Source organism: Mirounga angustirostris, unplaced genomic scaffold (genome assembly GCF_029215605.1).
Source record: "Mirounga angustirostris isolate CCGP_5_RB_7025 unplaced genomic scaffold, mMirAng1.0.hap1 SCAF_11, whole genome shotgun sequence".
NCBI lineage: Eukaryota > Metazoa > Chordata > Mammalia > Carnivora > Phocidae > Mirounga > Mirounga angustirostris.
Genome location: NW_026991719.1, coordinates 81,677,006 through 81,701,903, shown reverse-complemented (window position 1 = coordinate 81,701,903; position 24,898 = coordinate 81,677,006). Strand labels below are relative to the sequence as shown.

At 36.4% G+C, this 24,898-nt stretch overlaps 1 protein-coding gene across 7 annotated transcripts in view; it reads left to right on the top strand.

The window, feature by feature from the left end:
- The first annotated feature begins 2,396 nt into the window (after positions 1-2,396).
- Positions 2,397-24,898, top strand: part of ZMAT1 (zinc finger matrin-type 1) — a 36,811-nt gene continuing 14,309 nt past the window's right edge. For 3 of the 7 annotated variants that reach the window (XM_064574397.1, XM_064574396.1, XM_045880790.3), the window contains exons 1-2: positions 2,397-2,719; positions 18,525-18,631. In XM_064574397.1, coding sequence (XP_064430467.1) covers positions 2,443-2,719; positions 18,525-18,631 — 384 coding nt within the window. In that variant the 5' untranslated portion in view covers positions 2,397-2,442. The remainder of the gene's footprint in view (positions 2,720-18,524; positions 18,632-24,898) is intronic. The other 4 variants (XM_064574398.1, XM_064574401.1, XM_064574402.1 and 1 more) reach the window with 2 other exon arrangements.

Here is a 24,898-nt window from a genome sequence, read left to right as displayed (position 1 = left end):
AAAGACATGTATCATATGACCTCACTGATATGAGGAATTCTTAATCTCAGGAAACAAACTGATGGTTGCTGGAGTGGTGGGAGGTGGGAGGGATGGGGTGGCTGGGTAATAGAGATTGGGGAGGGTATGTGCTATGGTGAGCACTGTGAATTGTGCAAGACTGTTGAAACAAATAATACATTATATGAAACAAATAATACATTATATGTTAAAAAAAGAAGAAGATAGCAAAAGGGGAAGAATGAAAGGGGGGAAATCGGAGGGGGAGACGAACCATGAGAGACGATGGACTCTGAAAAACCAACTGAGGGTTCTAGAGGGGAGGGGGGGGAGGATGGGTTAGGCTGGTGATGGGTATTAAAGAGGGCACGTTCTGCATGGAGCACTAGGTGTTACATGCAAATAATGAATCATGGAACACTACATCAAAAAAGTAATGATGTAATGTATGGTGATTAACATAACATAATAAAAAAATATAAATAAATAAAAAATAAAATAAAATACCTAGTGCAGTTTCTCTTCTGTTGACTAAACCCTGAGTGATGTACACTCCCCAAAGATTTTGATTGAATAGTTTTTATACAAGAGGATGGTGATTCATATTTTGAGAAGCATTGTTTTTGAGGGATTTCCTCCCCCCTACACACAATATTGGAAGGGATAAAATTACATTCCCTCTTTAGGCTTACCTTGTCCTATTGGCTATTTCAGTGGAATATTTCTTGTGTGTGATCTATCCAGTAATTTCTTTGATGAGTAAACATTGCACTAATTTCCAGAAGGACAGGATAGAAAATTAGAGAAACCATTCAACACCTCAGGTAATCTTGGGTAAATTACTGAACCACAAAACGGAAAAGACATGTTCCTGAGAGTCCAGCATTCCAAGTCTTCAGATTTGGTAGTCAGAAATGCACAGCCAATATTGCCAAATTTTCAGTGCTTTTAAGAAACTTTTTCTTGGCATGAAATGACCCTTTCAAATATTGACAAGGAAGTAATAAACAATTTTACTGTTAATCAAAACATATCTGTGTGCCAGACCTAGGGACTTAGGGACCTAGCCCTAGGAACCACTGGTTCATGACCTTGGCTCTAGGACTTTACTGTGCTGGAGCAGAAGGATTCAAGAATAAAACAAATTGTCTTTTGTATCAAAATGTTCCCAGGCTATGGAGAAGAAAGGCACACAATACTAATATGCACAGGATATAGGGGCAGCACAGAGGAGGGTGGAATTAAGTCTAAGTAGGACAAAACAGGTTACTGGAGGAAGTGATGTATTATCTGGGTTTCAAGGGGTGTATAAGGGCTCATTAGACATGTGCCTAATGTGGGGAAAAGGGCATTTCAGGAAGAGGGAACAATATATACAACATTGCATAATGAAATGACGGTCTTCATAGGAATCTGTCATTAATTTAATATTGCTGAATCATAAAATAAGAGTGGTGATGTGGGGGCAGTGGAAGGGATTCAGATCAGAGGAAAGGAGACCAGTAAGAAGCCATAGTTCTGACAAGAGATGATGACTTGAAATAGGGTAATGGAAATGAGACTGGAAAGGAGAGCATACCCAAGAGAAACTTTTGCACAGAAGCACCAGGACACATATCCATCAACAGGGAAATGAATGGGGTATTATATACAGCATTAAAAGTGAATGAACTACAACTACATGGATGAATCTTAGAAACAAAATGTTTAGCAGAAGAAAAACGTCCCAAAATGCTACCTAGAAAAAGATACAAAATGTTGCAAAATTTAAAACAAAAGTAAAAAACATTGTTTAGGCATCATGTATGTGATAAGAATATACGTAACAAGAGCATGGAAATAATAAATATAAATCAGGATATTGGTTTCTTTAGGAGGGCAGTTGGGGGAAAATGCTGAGAAGTTTTAAATTATCAGTAATATTCTAGTTCTTTGGTTGGGTACCAGATTCAAAGGTTTTTACTGTAATTTAAATAGGTAGATGTATATATAAGTAGTCGTTTATGGCCCCATGACGAAAGTCATGACCGAGTATTCTGTTTATTTCTGTTCTCTGTACAAGAAAGAGATATTTTGGGGGTGAAATCAGTTGGTTTCCACACATTTTTTTTAACCTTAAATTGGTTTTAGATCAGCTCCTCCAAAGGAAGAGGCCTCACTGTGTGAGGCCCACGTGCTTTTGCATCCCGCGCTTTTTGCCCTTTGCCCTTGGCCATCATCGCTTCCCCTCCAAAGGGAAACGGGTGACGCCAAGCAGTGGGGGAGGGGGGAAGGGCAGCCCGCGGGTCTAAAGCGTTCCTATTGGTGGGGAGAAGGAGCGAGAACGAAGCTCAAGCTGAGGCGTGGAAAAGAGGGGCGAGGGGGGCGGGGCTAAGCGGGGGGCGGGGCTAAAACGGCTTAACGGGAGCGAGGCGCAAGTGCAATTGTCCGCGCCTCGCTGCGATGGCGGCGGCGCCGAGCACAGTCGCACCGCTGGCGGCGGAGTCTTCCCCTCAGGAAGCTACCGTCTCTGCCGCCTCCTCCTCCTACACCGCCTGCGCGGCGGCGGCGGTGGCGGCGGCAGTGATTGTGCCTGCCTCCTCCGCCACCTCCACCCCTGCCAGCCCGCCTGCCGGTGGCTGTGGCGACGGCGGCGGCGGCTTTGGCGGCTCTACTATGGCGGCGGCGGGGAGGGGGGGCAGTAGTTTTAAAGTAGACACCCGCCCTTGCCTCAGAGAAGGTGAGTTCCCGTCCCGGGGTGTGGGGGCGGCCCCATCTCCTTCGCTGCCTCTCTTCAGCCCGTCCGGGATCGGACTGGGCGCGGTTCGCCACCGCCCCACCCCCCACCTGCTGTGGCGCAGTAAAGGCCAAGCTCGCCCCGCCCCGCCCTGCCGTAGTAGCCCCGAGTGTGCAAGATGGACCGAAGCAGAGAGGGGCTTCCCTACTTCTACCCCCCCAAAAGGATGGGGGGGTCCCCAGGAAAAGAAGCTGCAGGTATTCACAAGGCAGGAGTTTAAAGGGAAGAAGAATACCACATAGTTTTTCTCTCAGCTAGGGTGCCTCAGGATGGTCTACGAAGCTGAGGTGTGAGTTGGTAAAAAGAGAGGGGGCAAGGTAGAAGTGCTGTGGAGCTGGAGGGTCAGGGAAAGGGAAGGGGGACTGATGGAGAAAGGGGGCAGAGATAAAGAAAAGGCCGAAGAAACAAGTAAGAGGGAGGAAACCCCGTTTGGTGAAATTCAGCATCCTGCAGTGTAGAAACTTGCAGTAGGATATTTAAAGAGAGAGGAGGTTAGGAATTTGGGGAGGTTAGAATGTATACTTGAGCTTTAAAGTAGGAGCTGTTAGATTTTAGGATCATAGGGTCTGGTGGAGGGGGTTGTACAAAGAAAAGAATAAAGGAAGAGAGTGTGGTAGAAGCACAGATTTCAGAAATCACTTTGGAGAGTTTTCTTTGGCTATTTGAGGGTGTGATCTTGTAGAGCAAGGTTTAGGGGCCCATCTTTGAGATGGCTTTGATTTTAATAAGTGCTGTTGTACCTACCAACACATACTACTCCTAACATAAAAAAGATATTTCTTGACGATTTCAGTAATAAGTGGTTTCTAGTTCACACAAAATACTATATACTAGTAAACAGCCTACTAATAGCAAACTGTAAAATTTGCCATTGAAATGTGTTTTAAAGCAGTGTTTGGAAATGCTTCTTAGATTGTTGAGACTGATTCCACTACAGAAGAGCTCAGTAAAGCATTTTGCCATCGTCAATTTCGTAATTAATTTCCAGTATTTGTGTGTTACCTTATATTGTTAACTTGCCTCCAAAGTGAAAGACGTGGCCACCAAAGTGGAGTAGAATAATTTAAGTTCCTTTTTCTTAGGAGGACACCCCATTAAAATTACCTCATAAAAAAATGATTTTCTCTTCACATTTTTAAATGGTACATCCCTCTGTGGTATTTCATAACTTGTCACACCTTTCACTTTGGAGGAATGGCAAAGCAGTAAAAAAAAAAAAAAAAATCCTTTACAATATTGGTCATAGGCACATTACATAAATGCCACTTACTAAATATGGAAGTTAGAAATACACTGTGATATGGTGATGTCTTTTTATTTATTAACTCTCTTACTGAAGGCAACCTTTGAAAGACTGTAGTGTCTTTAGTCAGCCTGGATTTGTACAGTTGTTTCAGGATGAAAATATGAAATCTGGATTTTTTTGTTATTATACCAAACTATGTATAACTAGAAAGAAGGAGAGAACAGTTTTTAGAGGTGGTCGAGATCACAGTTCAATCTCGCTGTCATGGCCTTTCCACCATAAGCTTTAGGACCAGTATCTCATGGGTATCTCATGGAGCAAATGGCTTTTTGCCTGTCTCTGTGACTGGCTTGGTTATAGTATCTTTGAATTTATGTAGGTATTGAAGGCTTTAAGAGAGAGAAATTCATAAAGTAGTAGCAATACCCTGTATATACTATTACTAGCTGGCAAAATGAGGAGAGCTCTAGCATAGGAGTCTGGTGCAGTGAACTTAGGTTCTGTTGTTTATCTACTAGATTTTGTGACCCTGAACAGATCACAAACTTCCTGGATTTGGGTTTTGACATTTCTGAAATAGAGGTATTGGACCAGCCATGCTCCAAGGTTGATTTCAGATCTGAAAGTATGAACCATGATTTTGCAGTTCTGCAGTGATACTCTCGATGGCATTTCCATGGCTGTGCATTAGGACAGTAATTCATAAGCCATGAGAAACTTTGACCATAGTTATCATTTGACATTCAGTGAGTGATGAAATCTGTGTTGTTAGTGTTGAGACCATTTACTAGGATATGAAACCAAATATAATTGCTACCTAAAAATTATCTCTTACCATTTCATTTTAGGTAAATATCCTTCATTAACTGTTCACTCCAAACCAAAACTCTCTTCTTACCTTTCCACTTAACAAAAGATAAATATGTGATATAGTACACTGTCCAAAACATTATTAGGTCACAAAAATATTTTTGTTTAAATATTTATAAAGACTATAAATGGTTGCCAGTTGTATGATAGTAGATAAAGGAGAAGAGAGAAAAATGTTGCTTGATGGTGTGCCAGTATCTTTTGCTTGTTTGTTTTTTAAGCCCTGGTTAGAAAATCGGTCTAAATAGTGACAAAGAATTGTCAAGATTCCAGTTATTACAAGTCCACTCCAGATAGGACCATTAAAAGTGGTTTGATCAAGTATTTGCTGAACTATTTTCAACTATAGCCAACATCTTTCTTGGGGTTGGTAATGAGCAGATGTCAGTGGAGATTAGAAATTGCCAAGCAGGGGAGATTAGAAGCTTTTGAGGTTACAAATGGCAAATTGGGTAATAAAAACAAAACAACAAACAAAAGAAATGCCAAATAAATGGACATATGACAAAACACATACCTACCCAGAATTCTTGGAAAGGAGAGTCATGAGATTTTGTAGGACACTTCATATTTCATTCAGTAACATTTTCAAAAATGTTTAATGGCTCAAAAATGAATTTTCACCCAGTATTAATGTTCCAGTGTAATCATAGTAAAAATCAAAACAAAAACAAATCCCTTTTATTTACCTCTTCTTTTTAAGAAAAAATAAATTAAGTGGATTCTGTTTTAGACTGGAGGATTGCTGGCTTTTTATTTAGTTAATTATCCATTTGCATAGCAATTACCTAACAATTACCTTTGTCTCCATATTATTCGGTAAAGTTTCAAGTCCACCATAAGAAAACCTAGTTAATGGCCTTTCCTTCATTTACTCAGGAATCATTTATTGAACACCTGTATGTGTGTGTGCCAGGCACTATGCTCAGTGATGAGGATATAGATGAATTAGACACAGCTATATTTAAGAGCTCAATAGTAGTGCTTGGTAGTAAAATTATAAAATGAACAAATAGGAAAAATACGATTTTAAATATCACTTGTCGAACTCTTAAACTATCAGGACTGCCCCATTGTTTATTATAAACCTGTATTCTACCCATGGTGTCTTATATACTACAGGCACACTAAAACACATTATTATAAATATGGTATCTAGGAAGGAATAATTAGCAAACTGTTAGAATTAATTTTTAATTCTTTACATTTGGCAGGGTGGGGATGTCTGGAGAGAGGTTAATGACCACTGGTTAGTTTCTGACCCTCTGTCTTTAATTAGGTGTCAATATGTGATAATATTGACTAAGCATGCCCCTTCCTATATTCATCACGTATCTGTTAGGGTAGGAACTTTGATTCTTTTCCACCTGAAACCAGTCTTGTAGATCCATTCACATTTACTAACCTGTTGGAATGAATGGCATGGTGGCTTTCTGACACCAAGTAGGTATGGGATCAAGTAAATTAATGGATATACACAGTACTTGAATTCATTTTATAACTTCACAAGCAGACAGGACTCCAGAGCTAACTAGCCACAGAGTGCTTATATTATGAAGGTCAGGGACTTAGTTTAAATAAAGACAAGGTAAATATTAAACATATAACTAGTATTCCCAGTTATTTTATTAATTACATTGTATTTTGTAACTGTTAATATGCTATAGGAAAGCCTTCATTATTTTTTTTTGTAAGAATCTGTGTAAAATAGCCAAAACTTGCCAAATTTATAGGTCAGGTACTAATTTTATAAACTGAGAAAGTAAGGATACTAGATAGCATTATAACTGAGTGTTCATATCGTTCACGGGTACAAATCTGCATTTCTGGCACAAATAATATTTCTGAAAATTCCTTAAATGGGTTGTGACATTTAGGGGGAAAAAAGAGTTAAAACACCTTGGCAAGGTTAACATGATCCATTTTCCACTATAACTTAGTGTTGAGCTCTGTTTATCTTTCCTTTATATGATGGCATTAAAAAATTGCAAAGGTCAAGTCAGCTATTAAAAAATCCTTTTAAATCAAAATGTTTGAGGGAGGCTATCTCAAAAGGTGTAATCATGGAGAATACAGCACATATGCTCTTTGCAGAATTAAGATGATGATTTTTCTGGTTTATTAACTTGACTTTATATTAACCTGACTTTATATCTGTGACTGGTTTATTAACTTGACTTTATAACAACCTGACTTTAAATCTGTGACTAAGAGTGAGATTTATGTTTATATGATTGCAGCCAACTCTTCTAAGGTTTGCTCCATTCTTGTCACTTCATTAAAATAGGATGCAGAGTTTTTTTAGAATGCTATTTTTTTTTTGCAACAGGATCAGTTGGACTGTGAAATTCCCACTTCAACAAAGCATTAAGACAACTAATAGCTAGTTATTGCTATAAACATCTGATGGGTTGTCTTGAGGAAGAAATTTGGTCTTTTGTACAACTAAATCTAATTGTCATGCAACAAATGGAAGTAAGATTCATTTTGTTAATTATAGCCATTTATATATAGAATCATCTACTTTGAATAAGCTTAAACTTCTTATCAAGATAACCGAAAAACATTTAATTGGAGTGAACAGAGAAAGTTCTCATACTTAGAACTGAAGGGATGTTACAATCTTCCTTTCCTCAGAGATCCTGTATGGTTGTTTTTTGGGGGTTTGTTTGTTTGTTTTTGAAAGAGAGAGAGCCCGTGCATGCATGGTGCCTGGGGAGGGGGATAGAGGCAGAGTGAGGGAGAGAATCTTAAGGAGGCAACCCCACCCAGTGCAGAGCCCAACACAGGGTTCGATCTCAGGACCCTGAGATCATGACCTGAGCCAAAATCAAGAGTCAGACACTTAACCAACTGAGCCATGCAGGCACCCCAGATCCTGTATGGTTTTTAATTTCATTAGTGAGAGTGGACCAAATTGTAGGCATAGATTCATTATTTTTTTTCTGACTCATGCCATAAATGTTTTTCTTTTATCACAAAAATCTATTTTATCCTAAATTGTCTGGTGTTATCTAGTAGTATTAGAAGAAAGTTTCAAATAGGATAATTTGGATTTCACACTCAATTGCATTTTTGGATACAGAAGTTAATGGTATTTTACTTTAGCATATTGCAGCTATTTGGAGTAGGTACAATCCAACAAGGGTCTCTAAAAACGAGTTTCTGAGAAGTGAATCCTCTTTGCTTTTTATATCATCAAAGGCAGATGCTCAAACAAGCTGAATTGAATATTTTTATATCAACATAAGGGATTCTAATCCACAGAATGTTAATTATTTGTACTCACATTTGTATTTCACTTACTTAAGAACATCCCTCAGCTATTACTAATGCCTCTCCTCAGACTTCGGAACTTTTTCATAGTCCAAATCCACCTGAATCTGGAATGATATATTTTAACTTCCCCACTCTTTTGTTTCCTATGACCTCTTTGGACTTTAGCTTCCTTATTTTGAAATGAGAACATTAGACTAAATCAGTTATAAACTAGAATCAGTTTTGCCCCACAAGGGACATGTGTCAATGTTTGGAGATATTTTTGTCACAACTGGGGAGTGCCGCCAACTTCTAGCTGGTAGAGTGCTGCTAAATGTCTTACCATGCATAGAATATCCCCTCACAACAATGAATTATCTGGCCCAAAGTGATAATAGTGCTAAGATTCAGAAACATTGGACTAAATGATCTCTAAAATTACTCTGATCTGATAAAAAGTTATTATATATAATATTAAGTAAAACTTTCAGCTACTGAATTAGTAAACAAGCACACTTTATCAAGCGATTATGTGTGTTAAACATTTTTTTTAAATTTTGTTTCATTTAATAGTCAGCATGTTCTGGGAGAGACACTGTGTTTCTGTACTTTTTAGATAAAAAAACTGGCTCAGAGTGGTTAAATACTTTGCTCAAGGGTATAATAGAGGTAGAGAGAGGATTTGAATCTGTTTGACCAACTCAAAAGCTTATTCTTTTTTCCTACTACCCAGTGCTGTAGGTCATAATTTTTCCCCCATTCCAAATTATTATGAAAGCTTTGCTTTCTCAAGTCATGTAAACACTCCTGTAGGAAAGAAATAAAAAGACTAAACACTTGGGACACCTGGGTGGTTCAGTCAGTGAAGCTTCCGCCTTCGGTCAGGTCATGATCCTAGGGTCCTGGGATCGAGTCCCGCATCGGGCTCCTTGCTCAGTGGGGAGCCTGCTTCTCCCTCTGCCTGTTGCTCCCCCCTGCTTGTGCTCTCTCTCTCTTTCTCTCTCTCTGACTAGTAAATAAATAAAATTTTTAAAAAGACTAAACACTCTCATTAATAGAAAATTAATTGATTCTTTCTCTCACCAACGGCTAACGCCACACAAAAATATAATCAAATTGTAGGAGCACCAACTACATGATCTTTCTTATCAGATCCCATTTATGGTTTGTCACAAAACCACTCTTTCATTTAAAATAACCCTTATGAAAATTAACCCTTATAATTGTTATTCAAGAGAGGATCACTTATGTGATAATAGCAAAACAAAGGTTTATTACTTGCTCATGCATTTTCCTCTAAGTGATAAGTTGACTGCAGGGGAACTGCCTGCCCTTCATGCTGTGGTTGAGGGAGAAGAAGGTGCTTTTGTCTTTTATTTTAACTTTTTTCAGTATTTTATTACATTTCTTATTGTGGCCAAATATACACAACATAAAACTGTCATTTTAAGCATTTTTAAGTGTGCAACTCAGTGGCATTAAGTACATCCACGTTGTTAGGCAACCTTCACCACTATCCATCTCCAGAAATTTTTCATTTTCCCAAACTGGAACTCTGTACCTGTAGGTCATAGTTTTGTTATATGACCATATTTCTCCAATCTAAAGAACTTTCTGATGTGTCTAATATCTGGAAAATAAAATATTTAAAAGTTATGCTTAATTTGTTAACAGTTGGCACTAAAAGTGTACTGTTTATTGTGACCACAGAGGACAGCCTTGCAAAGCAGTTTTACTCTTTTAATACTCTGAATGTAAACAGGACCATGCATGAAACATGGTTTTATTTCATCTGTTCCATTTCCTTTAAGCTGTAACTCCATTATCAGCCTTAGGTCTCTGACAATTTGAATCTAGTTTTTGATAGTGCTTTCTTATTTCCCATTGCTTTTTTTAGGTTAAAATGCAAAGAAATGTTATCAACGTGAGAAACTCCTGTATGTTTCAAAGACAGTAGTGTATCCCAGTCTTTATTTGAGAGGACACCATTGTATCACTAAGATCTCGCTATCAAGCTACACTAAGATGGGCTTTGATTCTGAGTATAAAATCTTGCTCCCCTATCCATATCTCTTTTCCAAGTTTATGATGGCATATAAAATTCAAATATGTCAGAGAATGAAGAACAGTTGAGAAGTACTATGCTACTATGCTAGGAATATTAAAGCAACATGTCTTAAGATCGACTGGGAGATATTTACCTTCCCATGTTCAAAGAACTTTATTTGCTGCAGGTGAGGGATGAAGTCACACTTATTTTTATTTATTTATTTATCATTATTTTGTCATTTGATATTCTAATATATAATCTACTTATATTTTTAACCCTAGCTCTCCTAACTTCTAACTAAATTAGATTGGAAGATGCAGGACCATCTGCCATGAATTTGGTGTCTTCATTGGTGGAAAAGAAAACTCAGCCACTTTTACCTAAATTATAACTAAATTATAGGGTATAAAATAATACCCTAATTTGCTAAAAAAAAAAAAAAAATGTTGACACCAGCTATAATGACCAAAACATTATATTTAGTAATTGAAATGCTGTGTATGTTTTTGCAAAGAAATAACTTGGAGAGAACCAATTTTAGGGTTAGGACACAGATAAGGAAATGCAGATAATGGAGGAGTAGGGGAAGAAATATTGGGACCTTTTGAATTTTTAGGCCCTAAAGTCTGTGCGACTGTATAGCTGCTTAAAACTTCAAACCATCTTTTGTGTTTCCTGATAGACTTATTATTTGGAAGGAGCTAAGATATTTGGATCCTTCTATAAGTACTCCACCAAAATTTTGCTTCTCTATGTATTTCTATCTAAAATACAACCTTTTCTTATTGATAACTATCAACCCCTATATGGTCAAGTACAAAGAAACTTTAGAAATGGAAATATGAAAGATTGTGTTATGTTCTTAGTCATATAGCTAGTTAATAGCAGGGTAAAGGTTAATGCAGTCTCTCATTCTAGTGCTTTTTACAACTCTTAACTCCTTTTGGAATTAAGAATCATTGTGAGCCCATATTAACAACCAACCAATAAAAATACATTTGTTTCAAATTCTAACCAGTTTATAAAGAGAAAAGATGTGAAGAGAGTATAAAGAAGAAAAGGAAAAAGAGGAAGAAACAAATTGCCAAGTTTCTTCAGCTATTCATTCCTACCAGAACCAGTTCCAAAGCCCCAGTTCTTTGTGAGCACACTTATTTTCGTTCCTGGCATATAGTGAGTCCACAATAAACATTAGTTCCTGTTCCAGCCATCTTCCTCACAGCCAACATCATTTACTCACATGACCCCTAATTTAACGTCTATTCCCTGAAGTTGGTCTGCCCTCTAGGTCTTCCCCCTGAGACAGGCTGGAAAACACACTATATATCACTAATTTTCTCTCCCACTTTTAGAATTGGCAATAGGCCATTTACTTCTGGGAGTCCAAAAATTATGTCTCAAATAGTGGGGATAGGGGTATAGTAGGGTCTAAGGGAACATTTTTTAGCATCTCTTGTGAATCAGGCATGTATTTCTTATATATGCCAAACCTAGAGAGGAAGTTTCTCATTCAAGACTTTGGCCTTTTTAAGAACCAGCTCTCGGAAATCTTGGGCAGACTTAGGCACTTACTAACTATGTAACTTTAGACAAATTGCTTGACCTTTCCAAGCCTCAGGTATAACCTTTAGAAAGTAGCAATCATTACATTCAGGTCAAATTTAGGGGAAATGCAGTTTGAAGAAAATTTGGCAGTGTGGGGTGCCCTCTGAAAAACAGTACTCCATCATGTATGATTGTTCTCAGTAAAAAGCCAGCTTCCACAAGCCTCCTGTCTACAGATTCAGGATCTAAAAAATCTTGAAAGGCCAGAATTATTGGTAGAATCTAACAAAGGAGAACTTACATGAGACAAATACAAGTGTATATTGGGTCTTTATGAGAGCCATAAATATTTCTATCTATATAACTATGTCCTGGAGCGCAGACTTTGGCTCCAGGTGAAAAAGAAGGTTGTATTTTAGTCAAAAGTTAGCCTAGCATGAGTCAATAGTATGATGTGCCCACCAAAAAAATAGTGAAGCTATCTTGGGCTATATTAATAGGAGAGAAATATTCAAAACAAAGAGGTGAATGTACTTAACACTACTGAACTGTACATTTAAAAATGGTTAGGGACGGGGCGCCTGGGTGGCTCAGTTGGTTAAGCGACTGCCTTCAGCTCAGGTCATGATCCTGGAGTCCCTGGATCAAGTCCCGCATAGGGCTCCCTGCTCGGCAGGGAGTCTGCTTCTCCCTCTGACCCTCCCCCCTCTCATGTGCTCTCTCTCATTCTCTCTGTCTCAAATAAATAAGATCTTTTTAAAAAAATAAAATAAAAATGGTTAGGGTGGTAAATTTTATATTATACATTTTTACTACAATAAAAAAATGAGTTGATGATCTCATTTTACTAGCTTGTTGTTATTGTGACCCCATTAGGGTGATTGTGCTTATGTTACACTTTATGAATGGCAGGGATTTAGGTAAACTAGTGAGAGGACTAGAAATCGTACTGCATGACAGAACTGGGATCAGTTCACAAAAAGGCTAGGGTGGGAGGGGCAATAAAGATGTAACGATTCTCTTAAAATATTTGAGGATTGCCATTTTAGGAGAGGGATTATATTCACAATGACTTTGAGGAATAGAACTAGGACCAGTGGAAGCCCTGAGACACTATAAAACTGAACAGTGATGCATCAGCATCACCAGGGAACTTGTAAAAAATTGTACGTTCTTGGTCCGCCACCCCAGAACTACTGAATAAGAAGTTCTGGGAATGGGACCCAATAATTAATTTTTAACAAGTTTCCAGGTTATTCTGATGCACACGAAAGTTTGCGACCCCCCTACTCCAGGAAAACATTTTCAGTTCAACAGATTCAGCAACAGATCACCTGGAAAGCTTTTAAAAACAAGATAAACAAACAAGAAACTATGGTGGGGACCTACTCCCGAGATTCTGGTTAATTGGTCTGGGGTGGAGTCTAGGTATTGGTATGTTTTAAAAATAACCTAGTGACTTCAGTGTGCAGCCAGGGTTGAGAACTATCTTTGCGAAAGGTTGAACTAGCATCACTAGGTAGGCTGTTTAAGAGATTACTTGGGGACCCTATTTAACAACACAGATTCTTGGGCTTCAACTCTGGAGATTTATATAGATTTGAGGTAGTGTCAAGGAATACTTTTTTTCTTTCTCTTTTTTCCTTTCTTTTTTTCAAAAATCATTTCAGGTTATACTAAAGCACAGTTAGCTTGATAAGTATCGTAGATGACAAAACCTGTATATCAATCAGCTTAGTCACCAAATAGATATTGGACAGCCGTTATGTGTAAGGATCTGCGCCTGACCTGTAGGGCAATGATTCCCAACATGGTTGATTATCAGAATCACTTGTGGTTGGATTGGACCACCCACAGAGATTTTTAGTTCAGCATGTCTGATTTTGAAAAACTGTGCATGTGAATTTGATGTGATACCTAATTGAGAATAATATTTACATGAACTTTTTTATCTGAAATTTTGAACGTAGATTTAATCATATTTGAATTGATTAGGAAAGCATGCTATTTAAAGAAAATTAGGGTCAATCCTCCTAAGTACATTTTAATGTGCATCATCATTCCAGTATCTTTTTTTTTTTTTTTTAAAGATTTTATTTATTTATTTGACAGAGAGATAGCGAGAGCAGGAACACAAGCAGGGGGAGTGGGAGAGGGAGAAGCGGGCTTCCTGCCGAGCAGGGAGCCCGATGTGGGACTCGATCCCAGGACCCTGGGATCATGACCTGGGCCAAAGGCAGATGCTTAACGACTGAGCCACCCAGGCGCCCCCAGTATCTTTTTTAATTACAGATTTTTGTATATTTTAATTTTTTATTCACTGAAGTCAAAACATGAGCACATTCATTATATTAGAATCACAAAGAATATCCCATTGACAAGTAATTGTAAGTGAATTTATTTGATCTAAGGTCAAAGTTCCACTTTTTGCATCAGGAATAACATTGTGTAAGCTTAAATGTGATAGATCTAAAAGCTTATCATATTCGTAGCAAATTCTAAGCTCCGGATTTAATGCCCCCTGGTTTTGATAGTTACATCTCTTATATCCATTCCTTCTTTTCTGTGCCTGCTGCCCCTCCTTTGGTTCAAGCCTCAGTGACCTCCTGCCTGCAATTGATTCCTAACTCCTATCCCCATTTTGAGCTACTTCTTTTCCCTTTTTGAATGCAGAATTCAATCCAAATGCCCTAGTGAAGACAGCTATGATTTGGCCTCATTCCAACCTTTCAATTATTGTCCTTCATATACTTGCCTCTCCCCAAATATGTTTATTCCACTTTTTTATCTGAATTTTACACATCTTTTAAATCTTAGTTCAAAACCTGTTCTCTAGAAAGATTTTCTCAAACTCCTCAGCAGGAACACATTGTACCTCGTGTCTTTTATCACTTATGACATTTGATTTTGGGATCATCGTTTTTTCTATACACTTACTAAAATTACTAAATTGTAAATTCCTTGAGATTAGGAATTCATCGTTTCTAACATGTGGGACAGTAATGTATATAATGGAAAAAGTAGAGATAAAGCAAAGTTTTAGCTCCACCAAATAACACATGTGACAAGTAATTTTGATTGTACCGAATCCCTATTTTCTAATCTTCAGAATATGTGAAATGCCACTTACCTTGCATATTTGTTTTAAGGACTAAAGGGGTAAGCTGTTGTTTTGTTTGACACATAGAAGGCCTTCAATAGATGCTCATTCTTTTTCCTTATCTCTTTCCAAAATGTCTACCATAGTACTTTGAAACTAACTTCAATAAATATCATAAAGCTAAATGATGCCTAAAGGCACTGATGGCCTGAACTAGAGTGGTGTTATGGGAAGTGAAAAGGAAGAGATGGATATGAAATGACATTATAAGCTAGAATTGACGTGAAATAGTGATTTTCTGGGGAGAAGAATGGCTGAGACTTTGAGCCTGAAATATTGTGCCATTTAATAAAGAAAAAAGACCAAGAGCTTGTTTGAGGAAATGAGTCAAAGGCAGTAAGTCTAGGCAATACCATTCTAAAGAAAAAGTTACAGGGGTGCCAGTAACTTCATGGGCTTCCTGGAAATGATGTGGGGTACCGGTAATGAAAGGCTGGGTTAAAATACTCATCCTTTTTTTTTTTTTCAATGTAGCACTGGGTGTTATATGCAAATAATGAATCATGGAACACTACATCAAAAACTAATGATGTAATGTATGGTGATGAACATAACATAATAATTTAAAAAATTGAAAATAAATAAATAAATAAATAAATAAATAAATAAATAAATAAAATACTCGTCCTTGGTATTTCCCAACTTGAGTTGGGAAACATTGAGTTTCAAACATTGAGTATTTAGACCTGGGGAAATCTGGAATTAAAGATTGATTTAAGAGAGAAATGAGTGTTATATTTTAGGAATTTTTGAACTTCTAAATTAGTAGTTCCTTTTGTCTTCTTAAAGGAAGCTTTCCTTTGGTAATAAGATATATTGCTAACAAATTATAATATTTACTATTTAAAGGTTTTAAAGGGAAATTCAAAATCTTACCAGTATGCTCAAATTGCATATAATAGTTAATTCTGAAACAAGGGAAGTCCTGAAATACATTTTAACCTCTTTACCTTGCTGATTTTAGAGTCAAAGATAAATCATATATTCTAAAACAATCTAAAAAATAATTCAGAGGGGATACTATCGATATATTATAGGGATAAATTTTTAAGTGTTTGTCAAGGCATTTCTGACATGTTCCTAATTACAGTTATTCTTTCTTTTTATTAAACTATAATTAACATAAAGTATTATATTAGTTGCATTAGTAATTAGTTACATTACTAAATGTAATGATTCAACAATTCTGTTTTTCAGTGCTCATCAAGATAAGTGTACTCTTTGTTTTGTTTTGTTTTGTTGGCTTTTTTTATTGTTACGTTAATCACCATACATTACATCATTAGTTTTTGATGTAGTTTTCCATGATTCATGGTTTGCGTATAACACCCAGTGCTCCATTCAGTACATGCCCTCTTTAATACCCATCACCAGGCTAATCCATCCCCCCATCCCCCTCCCTTCTAGAACCCTCTGTTTGTTTCTCAGAGTCCATAGTCTCTCAAGATAAGTGTGCTCTTAATGCTTTTATCTATTTCACCACTTCACCCACCCACCTCCCCTCTGGAAACCACCAGGTTTTGATCTGTATTTAAGAATCTGCTTTTTGGGTTTGCCTCTTTTTTACTTTGTTCATTTGTTTTGTTTCTTAAATTCCATATATGAGTAAAATGGTATGGTATTTGTCTTTTCTCTGACTGACTTGTTAGCATTCTACCCTCTAGATCCATCCATGTTGTAGCAAATGGCAAGATTTCATTTTTTATGGCTGAGTAGTATTCCATTGTGTGTGTGTGTGTGTGTGTGTGTGTACACACATCACATCTTCTTTATCCATTTGTCCATGGATAGACACTTGAGTTGCTTCTACATCTTGGCTATTGTAAATAACACTGCAATAAACATAGGGGTGCAATAAACACAGTGTTTTCATTTTCTTTGGGTAAATACCCAGTAGTGGAATTACTAGATCATATGATAATTCTATTTTTAAGTTTTGAGGAAGCTCCATACTGTTTTCCACAGTGGCTGCACCAATGTTGCATTCTCAACGGTGTATGAGGGTTCCTTTTTCTCCACATCTTCACCAACACTTTTAATTTTTGTGGTTTTGATTTTAGCCGTTCTCACAGGTGTAAAGTGATACCTCATTGTGGTTTTAATTTGCATTGCCCTGATGATTAGTGATGTTAATTATAGTTATTCTTATCTTGGACAGGCAATTTTTTAAGAAAGCCTTTTTAGTGCATACAGTGATACTGAAAATTAAGCTTAGTTGAAGATATCTGACATAACTTTTAAAATGAGTATCTTTAGGTGTGCCTGGGTGGTGCAGTCAGTTAAGTGGCTGGCTCATGATTTTGGCTCAGGTCATGATCTCAGGGTCCTGGGATTGAGCCCCCTCCATTGGGCTCCACACTCAGTGGGGAGTCTGCTTGAGGATTCTTTCTGTCTCTCCCTCTCCCTGTGCCCCTCCCCCTGCTCATACACACTCTCTCTCTAAAATAAATAAATCTTAATAAAATAAATATCTTTAAAGGTTTTTAAATAGAAAGTTTTACATGTGTTTTGCAAAAATTAAAACAAGGTAACTATAAAGAATAAAATGTTAAAGTTTCTCCCTTTGTTCCTTTTCTAGCCCCATTTCCCAGAGTTAACCACTTTTAAATTTAACTTATTTCTTTCCATATTTTTTCTATGTGGTGTATAATTAATTTTTGTTAGTGTTGGGAACTGGATTTGTTATATTTTTTCTTCTACAACAGAAACTTAACTTAGGTAATAAGTTATATTGCCAACAAACTATAATATTTACTAAAGATTTTAAAGGGAAATTCAAAATCTTACCAGTATGCTCAGTTTATTAATTTAATGTATCATTGGCATTGCTCCATAAATATGTGGTATCAACTTATTCATTTAAATAGCCAAGTAGTGAGCAAAATTTTGATGTTTTGTGATTTGAAACTTATAGATAAACTAATAAACTTTGGCAGAATACATTGCACCTGTTAAGAATCTTAGGTAGAAGTGTGGACCTCAAGTGTAAATGCAGAAAGTTTCAGTATGTGTTATTACTACAGTGAGAAACACTATAGCATAATTTCTAGATGTCATTACATGAACATAACTTTATAGCTTTGAGGGGCTTGTGTGAGACATGTTTTGCCAGATGGGTATGCTAGTCTTTTTACAATAATGGAGGATGTTTGCCCACCATGACCAAAGTTTCTTTGTGGTTCCAAATGATTTTTAGATAACATTATAGCCATAGCTCTAGATAAGTGACAGTCTTAAAACAATGCTTTTCTTAGGATTATCTCTTGTAAAACAAAATTCCAAGGCTGGGTTTTTTAATCCTGCCTTTCATTATTGGTGCCCTAGATCATCCCATGAAGCTCATGAAGTTACTGATAACCCCATAACTTTTCCTTTGGAATGATATGGCCTAGACTTATCGTACTAAATAAGTAATTCTTACTATATCAGACATTAGAAGCATACTTAATATACCCATATTAAGTTGCAACCTCAATAAGCAAAAAGTTATTATGTAGCCTCACAGGCACTCAGATTTGAGGTGACATATGAAGTAATAGATAGTTGAAGAATGAAAATGATACTTCTAAATATTCATTAATGTGATATACAGTCTCACCTTCCTTTATTTTATTCATAGATATGACTTGGAGTGAAGAGGAGAAGACTGAACTTTATACAGATAACTTTTGTAATATTTGTGGAGTGGTGCTACAGTTTGAATCACAAAGGATTTCACATTATGAGGTAGGTTAAAAATAATGGGAACAGAGTCTATAGGAAGTTTTTATTTTATTTCATTTTTTATGATTTAATGTATACATATATTTATTTATATATTTGTTTATCCTCCAAACTCATTTAAAGGTTTTTAAATGTAGCAGATAAACTTCATATTTTATCATTTTTGATTCTTATGAAAATCCTGTGAAAGAGGTGATAGTATTTCCCTTTGATGGATGAGGAGACTGGCTCAGAGAGGGACAGCAACTTACTAGCTTAAGTTTGGGGAATTTGGGTTTAAAATCGGTCTTTTTGACTCCAAAGCTTCTTTCCTTTTCTTCACACCATTCTGCCTCCCTTTGTATTCATCAAGCCACTATATCCTTCATGTCCTCATAGTAAATATAAGGGAGGCATTATAAAGCTTGAGTACGAAACTTAATGTGAGTAAAGGGATATTATAGAACTCCAGAGTCTTCCTTTATAGCAAATGAAGACTGTAAAAACAAAATAAACCAGTCTTGCACTTGACTTAGCCAACATCTTTTTAATCACAGAACCATAGAATTCTAAAGCTAGGAGAGAGAATGTTTAATGTTCTTACACCTTTGGTTTATTGATTTAAAAACTGAGACCCAGAGGGATCATGATTATTCATAGCATCATTGGCATGACTAAACTTAAAAATGATTTCTTCTGATTTCATGTCCAGTGTTCTTTTCTTTCATTTGGTGTTGCCCCTCCCCATTTCTATATCATATGATTAGCTATTGATTTCTTTCATATCTAGTGTTTAGGTTACCAAAAGTACTAGATAAATTCGCTTTAAAAAATACAATGCCAACTTTACTTTTTTAAACACACCTCGTTTTGCCCATTGCTAATGTTATTGGCAGCTATATTTCAGTTCTTATGTTGACTGGGATTCAGTTACTATAATTACAGATAGGGAAATTTTGTTGGCTTTGGATTGAGAAGACCTGCATTCAAGCTTTAACTCCATCATTGTTGTGTAACCCTAGGCAAGTCACTTTACTTCTCTGAGCATGTTTCTTGAACCTGCAAAATAGGGATGGTAAAATCTCCCTTACTGAGCTCATGAGAATTAAGTGAAATCAAATATGTGACAGTGCCGAGTACATCCTCAGACCCCATAGTTCAAAGATTTAGAGTTAGTAAAGAGAGACACACAATCAGGGGGCTCTGTGATAACTGTGGTTCGAACCATTTGAATTTAAATTTGAGAAAATAGCTTTTTGTGGGCTTATGAAGTACTATTCAGTGTAGAAAATATACAAAAATAAGAGAAAATCACATTCAGTTATAATGCTGTCACTTGTAGGTAACCATCATTTAACTTCTCTTTTGCTGATATGATTCCAGTATGCTTTCTGCATGTGCATGTGCACACACACACACTTTAACAAAAGATAATTGTATATGTTGCTTTTTACTTCTTTTTCATATAAGAGCATATTCTGGACGCCTGTCCTATCATTACATCTTTTTATTTTTCTGTAATATTTTAATGGCAATAATATTTTAATGGCAACAAAGCATTATGTAATGTTATAGCATTTTTTATTAACAAATACTTACTGAAAACTTACAATACTTCAGAACTTCGATAGTTATAAGGATTGAATTATAAATAATACAGTGTCCTTATCTTCACAGAACTCTGCAAATAATGCAGGCAATAAAAATACATTGCAAAAAAAATTCATGATATTAAAAAGCAAACAGATAAGTTTACACATTGTGTAATTACAAAATGTTTGCTACTAGCCTACAATTAAAAAATTGGCACTTTATAAAATGAAATTGATATTTACAGCATTGTCAACTCTAGTACTTTGAAAGGTTATACGTTTTCAGAAAGACTGGGTTTTAAAAATGTTTTATAGAATTCTGAACCTTTGAAAAGCTATTCTGCTCTGGGAAAATTTGGGGAGAGCAAAGCTAGATTTCCTAAGAGTCAGGTTTGCTGTTCACTGTATTATGAAATAAGTACTTTTAAACTGAATTGTTTGAATTCCAAAATACATTTTTGAAAAGCAATATGGTTTTAATAAGAACAGAAAATGGGCTGTACCTGTCTCTTAAAATTCCATTTCTTATCGATTTTATTATAGATTTTATAGGTTACCATTTTTTTTCTCTTATTCAAATTTTTATTTAATTCCAGTTAGTTAACATACAGTGCAATATTAGTTTTAGGTGAACAATATAGTGATTCAACACTTACATACGACACCTGATGCTCATCACAAGTGCATTCCTCAGTCCCCATTACCTATTTAACCCACCCCCCACCTACCTCCCCTCTGGTAACCATCACTTTGTTTTCTGTAGTTGATTCTATTTTTTGGTTTGCCTCTCTCTCTCTCTCTCTTTTTTCCACTTTGCTCGTTTGTTTTGTTTCTTAAATTTCACATGTGAGTGAAATTATATGGTATCTGTCTTTCTCTGATTGACTTATTTCACTTAGCATTATACTCTCTAGCTCCATCCATGTCATTGCAGATGGCAAGATTTCATTCTTTTCTATGGCTGAGTAATATTCCATTGTTTATATATACAACATCTTTATCCATTCATCAGTTGATGGACATTTGGGCTCCTTCCATAATTTGGCTATTGTTGATAATGTAGCATATTTTTAAATTTAAATTTCAGTGCCATCTGGAAGTTTGGTGCTTATGGTTATTAAATCATCAAATCAAAACTTATATATAACTTTCCATATATTTGAAAGCATTTCCATACAAATACTGTACTTGAAAAGGTGATTTTTTTTCCTCTTTAGTATACAGCTTGGTTAATACTATCAGACGATCTCAGTATATAGAATTTATTGCACATGTCAAATAGAACAGTACTGTAGAAGTTTTGAATGTTTCTTAAGTTATTTAAGTTCTTAACAGTTAATATACAGTGTAATATTAGTTTCAGGTGTACAATATAGTGATTCAACACTTCCATACAACACCCAATGCTCATCACAACAAGTGCATTCCTTAATCCCCATCACCTATTTAACCCATCTCCCCACTCACCTCCCCTCTGGTAAACATCAGTTTTTTCTCTATAGTTAAGAGTCTTTTTCTTGGTTTGCCTCACTCTCTTTTTTCCCTTTGTTCATTTGTTTTCTTAAATTCCACATATGAGTAAAATCATATGGTATTAATCTTTTTCTGACTTATTTTCCTTAGCATTATACTCTCCCTCTCCTGCTCCATCCATGTCATTGCAAATGGCAAGATTTCATTCTTTTTTTTAAAGATTTTATTTATTTGTCGGGGGGGGGAGGGAGAGGGCAAGCACAAGCAGGAGGAGCGGCAGGCAGAACAGGCAGAGGGAGAAGCAGACTCCCCACTGAGCAGGGAGCCCGACGTGGGACTCGATCCTAGGACCCTGGGATCATGACCTGAGCCGAAAGCAGACACTTAACCAGCTGAGCCACCCAGGCATCCCAGATTTCATTCGTTTTGATGGCTGAGTAATATTCCATGGGGTGTGTGTGTGTGTGTGAGAGAGAGAGAGAGAGAGAGAGAGAGAGACACACACACACACACACCTTTATCCATTCATCAGTCAATGGACACTTGGGCTGTTTCCATGATTTGGCTATTGAGATAATGCTGCTATAAGCATAGGTGTTCATGCATCCCTTTGAATTAGTATTTTTGTATTCTTTGGGTAAATACCTAGTAGTGCAATTGCTGGATCATAGGGTAGTTTTACTTTCAACTTTCTGAGAAACTTCCATACTGTTTTCCAGCATGGTTGAACCAGTTTGCATTCCCACCATCAGTGCAAGAGTGTTTCCCTTTCTCCACATCCTTGCCAATACCTATTGTTTCTTGTCTTGTTGATTTTAGCCATTCTGACAGGTGTAAGGTGATATCACATTGTAGTTTCAATTTGTATTTCCCTGATGATGAGTAACATTGAGCATCTTTTCATGTGTCTGTTAGCCATCTGGATGTCTTCTTTGGAACAATGTCTATTCATGTCTTCTGCCCATTTTTTAACTGAATTATTCATTTTTTGGGTGTTGAGTTTGAGAAGTTCTTTATATATTTTGGATACTAACACTTTATCAGGTATGTCATTTGCAGATATCTTCTCCCATTCTGTAGGTTGCCTTTTTGTTGTGTTGTCTGTTTCCTTCACTGTGCAGAAGCTTTTTATTTTGATGAAGTCTCAATAGTGTATTTTTCCTTTTGTTTCCCTTGCCTTAGGAGACCTACCTAGAAAGAATTTGCTACAGCTGGTGTCAAAGAGGAGGTTATTGCCTGTGTTCTCCTCTAGAATTTTTATGGTTTCAGTTCTCACATTTAGGTCTTTAATCCATTTTGAATTTATTTTTGTGCGTGGTGTAAGAAAGTAGTCCAGTTTCATTCTTTTCCACGTTGCTGTCTAGTTTTCCCAAACAACTCCAACAAAAAGCTACTAGAACTGATAAATGAATTCAGTAAAGTCTCAGGATACATAATCCACGTACAGAAATCTGTTACATTTCTATACACCGGTAATGAAGCAGCAGAAAGAGAGGTTTAAGGAATCAATCCCATTTACAACTGCACCAAAACCAATAAGATACCTAGGAATAAACCTAACCAAAGAGGGGAAAGACCTATACTCTGAAAACTATAAAACACTGATGAAAGGAATTAAAGAGGACACAAAGAAATGGAAAGACATTCCATGCTCCTGGATTGGAAGAACAAATATTGTTAATATGTGTATACTACCCAAAGCAATCCACACATTTAATGCAATCCTTATCAAAATACCACCAGCATTTTTCACAGAGCTAGAACAAACAATCCTAAAATTTATATGGAACCACAGAACACCTGGAATAGCGAAAGCAACCTTGAAACAGAAAAGCAAAGCTGGAGGCATCACAATTCTGGACTTCAAGCTCTATTACAAAGCTGTAGTGATAAAACAGTATGCCACTGGCACTTAGATCAATGGAACAGAATAGAAAATCCAAAAATGAACCCACAACTATAGGGTCAATTAATCTTTGACAAAGAAGTTTTGAGTTTTAAGGGTGTTGCACTTATTAATATTTCCCTTTGTGTTTATACTTATATGTTTAAGCAACCATTTTTTGCACTTTTGTCATATAGATATTTCCCTCTATTTTCTAAAAGTTCTGTTTCTCATATTAATGTATTTACTCCATTTCGTATTGAATTTTGCATATGGAGGAGGGTGTTTTATGACTTTTTTTCATACAGATAGCCAGGTGTCCCAGCACTTATATTTCACAGTCCATTCTTGCTACATGGATTTGTAGTGGCACTTCTGTCATATACTAAATTTCATATATATGTTTTGAGGCTATTATTCTGTATTATTATATTGCTTTGTTTGCCTTTCTGTGCAGTAGTTTCACCTCATTGCTATAGCTTTAAAATAAAGATATGTGGTGGCGAAATTTTACATTTAAAAAATCATCATTAAGTTAAAAGACAAACCACATATTGAGTGGTATTTATAACAAGAGATAGGACATATATATAAAACTTTACCTCTTTTAAAAAAGATCTGAAAGAAAGATAGCAAAATGTTAACATCTGTTAAAACTGGGTGGTGGATATGGGCTTCAGCTATATTATTTCCTGTACTTTTCTGTAAGATGGATATATTTCATAATTTAAAATTCTATAGATAATGATTGTATCATAGCATGTGCTCAGAAATGTGAGTTTCCCTTCTACCTACACGAATATTTTTGTTATTATTTATTTTGTACACATTTTTTAGATATTTTTCTAATATGCTTAACCTGGAAGGGTTAAAATCTTCACATAAAAGAATTTGAGAGGTAGGCAGTGCAGGGCTGGTATGACAGTTCCATGACATCATCAGGAACCTAGGCGTCTTCTGTCTTTCTGTTCTGCTGAGCTAGCTTTTGTCCTCAAGATCCCCTATAGTCCAAGATGACTGTTAGAACTGTGACCTTTCCATCTTAATTCCAGAAACAGAAGGGAAGAAGGTTAGAAGGGCTCATCCCTCGGCCTGTTAAAGAGATTTCGCAGAAGTTCCACCCAATAGTTCAGATTATATCTTATTGGCCAGGATCTAGTCACATGATTACATTTTGCTGAAAGGGAAGCTGAAACATGCAGTCTTTTAGCTGGGTATATTGCCCAAGACATGTAACTTAGAAGAAGAAATTTGATATTGGGAAGCAACCAGGAGTCTCTGTCAAAAACAAGAAAATAAAAGTTATTGACCTCTAAATTATAGCATTTCATTTTAACTGAG